This window comes from Acyrthosiphon pisum, chromosome A2 (genome assembly GCF_005508785.2).
Source record: "Acyrthosiphon pisum isolate AL4f chromosome A2, pea_aphid_22Mar2018_4r6ur, whole genome shotgun sequence".
Lineage (NCBI taxonomy): Eukaryota > Metazoa > Arthropoda > Insecta > Hemiptera > Aphididae > Acyrthosiphon > Acyrthosiphon pisum.
Genome location: NC_042495.1, coordinates 87,300,640 through 87,306,639, shown reverse-complemented (window position 1 = coordinate 87,306,639; position 6,000 = coordinate 87,300,640). Strand labels below are relative to the sequence as shown.

General features: G+C 26.6%; 1 protein-coding gene across 5 annotated transcripts in view; it reads right to left on the bottom strand.

Moving 5' to 3' along the window:
• Positions 1-4,018: 4,018 nt before the first annotated feature.
• LOC100166757 (acetylcholine receptor subunit alpha-like) overlaps positions 4,019-6,000 on the bottom strand; it is a 175,538-nt gene continuing 173,556 nt past the window's right edge. For all 5 annotated transcript variants that reach the window (XR_003839649.1, XR_003839648.1, XR_003839650.1 and 2 more), the window contains one exon: positions 4,019-4,464. Coding sequence is in view for 1 of the 5 variants with exons in the window: in XM_029490651.1 (XP_029346511.1) it covers positions 4,425-4,464 (40 nt within the window). In the remaining 4 variants the exon portion in view is untranslated. The remainder of the gene's footprint in view (positions 4,465-6,000) is intronic.

The window sequence follows — 6,000 nt, the reverse complement described above, 5'->3', positions numbered from 1 at the left end:
TTGAATACAAGAAAATAACATATTAGGTATGTAAAACACCTACTAGCTCAACAAAATAATACACTAAGTTTGATTTAAACAAGTAGTGCACAATGAAGATTAATTGCTTATAATTAATGGTACATTAAAATTAAATTATATATTTAAATTATATAATTAATGAAAGAATGAAAAAATGAAAATAGGTACCAATATTGTAATTAATTACGAGAAATATACATAGTTATTGTAAATAAGCAGTTCCTAGTAAAAACTTTCTTATACCAATCATTAATATATGGTATAATGGGATACTGGATAGGACCTACTCATGAAATTTGAATACCTAAATTTTTATCTGAAAACCAGGTTGTAATTTATAAACTAATAATTTGTATAAGACATATCGAATAACACTATATATTATAGTAAGACTTATGACAATATTATGAAAAGTGAAAATAATTTAGCTAATATAATAATTATTCAATTAATGACATTGACATATTATTATTAAGTTATTTTATAATAAATTCAAGATTTGTTATACTCTAAATTATATAAATAACCCTCTAATAATAATATGTATAATGAGAATATCAGGGATATGTGATGAGAATAAAAACTCATCGTGAGCTCTCTGTATTCTTAACAGTGAAGATCATTGGTAATAATAAGTAATAACGAATGACTAATGATCATTGTATGGAAACATCACCAGCTACATTTCAAAGTTATTTACTTTACCTGGAAGATAGGTATAATTCATATAATACTAGCGACACTTTGTTACTGTAACGTGTTATGACATAATCTTGTCTATCGTAACTGACAAGTGACAACTGTAGTATTGATAAGTAAAGATATAATATTATAGTGTCAAGCTTATTTTTATTACTTTTGTCTTGCCTGGTAAATATAATTTAAAAAAAAAAAAAAAAACGATTTGGTTTGCAATTACAACCATCAAATTATCAAAACTAATAATATAATATAATATCAACTACCAAATATTAACTAGGTATCAATCTTTGAATAGTTACTTTCGGATTATTCTAAGAGAAAAAGTAATGACCAATTTTAACATATTTGTGATCACAGCAACATTATTTATGCGCACTACCCATCACTATAATGCAAATGCCGTACGTGCATATTGTGTTGCTTTCGAGTATAATTTCAAAGAGTGTGTTACGCATTGTCCTAGCCAACATATGTTACCCAATGGTAGAATAACGTACAGATATTGTTATTTAACTGATGGGGAGTATCTACATTAAATTGTTATTCGTGTTCGTTACAACCGAGCCTAGCAGTCCTATTTAAAATAAATTACATAATAAAAACATTCACTTTAAAATTATCCATTGTTATTTATTAGAACTGGAATTTAAATTGGCTACAGTATAAAAATATAATTACTAACGTTGATGTCAATAACAAATATTAGGTGTTATCAATTATCGTAGTGATTCTTTTGCATCAATTATTATTCTAGATTCGTCTTCCTAAAACGATTATCACGAATTAGACACGCATAAAAATATATTTCATCGTTTGTAGGATTGTAGCTGGGGTTCTCTGAACTTTTTTACTCGAGGGCCATATCGAATTGTTATAAATCTTTGTTAGTCGAACTGTCAAATATATAACATAATAACATAAACAATTTTTAGTTTTATATAGAAAATAGAAAATATGAACACAATAAATAATAAATTAGTGTAAGTTTTTAACGGTTGTTAGTTGTTGCGGCATGACGTTGTGTAGAGGAGTGAAGATATTGAGTGAAAATAGCAATAATTTAAATGTAGTGGAGTGCGTTTTTTCCATAAATTTAAAAAAAAATTGCTGTAGCTCAGTATAATATTTAATGAAGAACTATAAATTATAATATTGTTTATATCAAATAGTTAAGTACTTCGTAAAAAATAAATATGATAATAATTTTTCATAATTTATTTTATCGACTATTCACTGCAGTTATACCTTAGAAGACATCATAATAAGTACTAAGTAGTAGATATAAATAATATTAATTATTATTATAATATATTTTTTTCTGGAACAGATAATAATAATAATATGTTAATTTGTAAATTAGTACCTACCTGCACGTTCTGTGGGTATTTCTTCGTTGAATAAAGATGACACCACGTGTTTTGTACTTTCCCATGAAGTATCGTAAAATTATTTCCTTACAACAAGACAAAACGGAGGATTACCATTAAAATCGAAATAAATAAACAAAATTACACAATATATCATACATTTTTATTTTGTTATTTATGTGTCTATATTATAATGTATTTAGATTTTGTTTATATTCATTACGTTTCTTCTATATTCATTCATTATAACAAACATTCATAAACAGATATTACTCTAACAAAGTTATAATACATCACAGTCTATTGTACCCACCCCCCCTCCCAGAAAAAAAAATAACACAGGTAGGTACTTATTACAATATTTTTCAATTCAACTTTGCCTACACACGCATTACATTTATAACATTATTGACGTACATGTTCTCGAATATTTCATTTTAACTATTACATAATTAAGCACACGATCAAGAACAACACCAGTGTTGGTCATGCGACTTCTATATATTTAAAACAATATTATATTACACTATAGTTCTATCAAACTATAGTTTCACTTAATATATTTAACGCCACAGCATACAATTTAAATATAAACGTAAATATTATTCAAACATTAGAATCTACGATTTTCGTTCGAATAACAGTTGATAATTTATGTCTTTTAATTAATATCCTTCAACATGATATTATTATTTCTTAATGTTTAGAAAAAAACGAAATTAAAGCCATTGAGCAATAATGTTCTAATTTTTTAATTTCGGTGTATCATCTGCGGCTGCAGTTAACAAGACTACGTGTAATGCTAAATTTGGTTCCCCCGTTAATTCGATCGCAGCTGATTAACATAAAACTCTAAATTCACAATATTTACAACATCCGGATTACGGTTGTGGTTATTACATGATTTCTGAATTTTCATTCGCGTGAAGATTTCAGTTAAACGTATAAATAATTATTATCGTGGGCATAACATATTTGACCGATACTTATTTGAGTCCGATAAAGATTTTTAGCTTTTAATATTAAAATTTAAGTTTGGCTAGGCAAATTTTGGATTTTTGAGCGATAAGAGTTGAACAATATAGTAATCAATGAACGCTTCCGATGTTCAATCGGTATAACGGTTCAATCAATTCTTCTAGACTAATCTATTTGGATTATATTAAAATTAATGATTAGTGATTTAGTTATTGAAAATATTGAGTCAAATTTTTGATTCACCATTCGATAATATAAAAAAAGTAGAAAATGTTTAACTTTTATCAGCTTAATAAAATAACAGTATTATTATACATCTTCATTAATCTTATTTGTTGAATCATTAGAAAATGTCACAGGAATTATTTTAATAACAATAACAATTCACAGAAAATACAGTTAACCCGGTTTAGGTGCGTACAAATATTATTCGTGTAACAAAATGTTTAAGATTATTGTTGATACTCTTAATTATAACATTAATATAAGACATATAGATTATTTTACGCTACACACATTTTGGCAGTTTTTTCATACACATTATAATAGTCTTCAAATGAAACGTAGGTACGTAGGCATACACACGCTCATAACTTTAAATCCGACCTTATACAAAAAGAGTAAAACGATAAGTTATACGACTAGAATGTAAATACGATAGGCTACGGAATATATTAATATTATGTTTAAGGCACTCTACGCATGACCCTATCTAAATATATATATATTTTTTCTGCATTTGAACGCAAATGACAACGCAGTACAACTATAAATAATAAAAAAAACATAAACACGTAAAAAATATTATCGTTAGTAAATGGCATATTTCGTAATCAATAATAACCATAATAATAATAGTAGATAGTCTATTATAGATATATTATTATCCATTGTTAAATAATAATTCAACCCGAATAATAATAATAATAATATTATATTATAACCATCGCCAAAACAATAAATTAATAATAATAAATAATAATCATACATTTTATCATTATAATAATAATTAATAATATAATATTTTTTATATTGGGCACATCGCGTACTGCAGTGTCTGTGAATTATCATTATTATTATCGCGTAATAAATTACTCTGTTACTGGGCATCATTGAAATCATCGTTATCAGTATTATAACAAAACTTAATATACAACAAAATTTAAACGTATACAAAACGTAACATAATTATAATTTTTTTTTTACATTTTTTTTTTTTTGCTAACTTATTATTATTATTATTATTATTATTATTATTATCATCATAATATTTTATTCATATACAACCGCTGCAACTGAAACTGCAACTACAAAAATGACGTCATCGGCGTTGGAATTTGAATTTTTTCGTTGTTTTTAGGTGCCCTCGCGTTGCGTCAGACTGTACGATGTATATCTGAAACAGTAACCGTATATGCAACAATGTACCACGGTCAAACAATGTGTGCAGAATATTATCGCTAAAAGTCATTATGGTTATCTACGTAGTGTATACGGTATTGAGTGTGTATATTTAAAATACGTGCGAAACACGAACGCGTTAAAATCGACAAGAATATTGCAGCTTTCCTATTGAGCATACACAATAACAAACTGTACGGTATATTGTAATATATTATAATCGTACCGTTTTGTTATAATGTAAGACGAAAACAATAATGACGAGACGGAACGGTTATTGAGTATATAGAGCGGTCCAATATATGAAACCATCTACTTGTAAATAATTGTGGTGGTACAAAGCATAGGTAACTACTTGCACTTATATTTTTTAAACTTATATTAAGCGACAGTCTATCAAATGTTAGTAGACAGTAGACACAATTATTAATTGTATTAATTCTGTGGCCCTGTTTTATTAATTTACATTTTTTATTTTTACGGTAAATTTTTCTATTCATGATTTAAACGAAAAGTCATTCTATAGGTACGTGATTTTTGTTTTTCAATCCTATCCTACACACTATATAGACCTCTGTGGCTCTATAGTTAAGGATTGTTCACACTTCACAGATTTACACCACTAATTTCATTTACCTATTGTGCTTCAGTTTCTCTCACTGATTCTTATTCGGGTTTACAAGGATCACTAACTTCTTCTCCTGAAGTTCTTACGTTATTAAAATCAGTAATAATTTCTCAAAACTTCCTTGGCTATACATCTACAGTATGTCCCAGAAGTCCCGTATCACCCTTAATATCTCCATGGAAAATCAATATATTTAAATGCAGTTTTTTTTTACAGTAATAAGTATGGAAATTCTGATTGAATAGCATAATATTCGATTTTTTTTTTCAAAAATTAAAAAATTATCCAAAATGTTTATAGGAAAATAAGATTTTTAATTTTCCAACATAGCCATTTTGTTAATCGTATTTTTTAAAACAGTTCAAAAAAAAAATATATTAAAATTTAATGAAAATCGACCAAGTTAGAGCTAATTATATTTTTAATTTTAGCCGAAAAATCAGTGTGATTGTAATAATTAACATGTGAATCGTATTTTGCTAATGCCGTATGCATAGGTGACATAACTATTATTCTTAGAAATTCAGAATAACAATTAGTTCTAACTTGGGCAATTTTCATTACATTTTAAAATATTTTTTTTTAACTGTTTTAAAAAATACGATCAACAAAATGGCTATCTTGAAAAATTAAAAAACTTATTTGCCAAAAATTTTTTTTTTTTATAATTTATGAATTTTTGAAGAAAAAAAATCAAATATTATACTATTCAATCAGAATTTCCATACTTAATGCTGTAAAAAAAAATTGACTTTAAATATATTGATTTTCCATGGAGATACTAAGGGTAATATGGGACTTACGGGACTTCTGGGACATACTGTATAGTGTTACAATCACGGTTCATTTTTAGTCAATACATTCACGATGGCAAGCCATAACCATTCCTGGGTAACCTTGTTA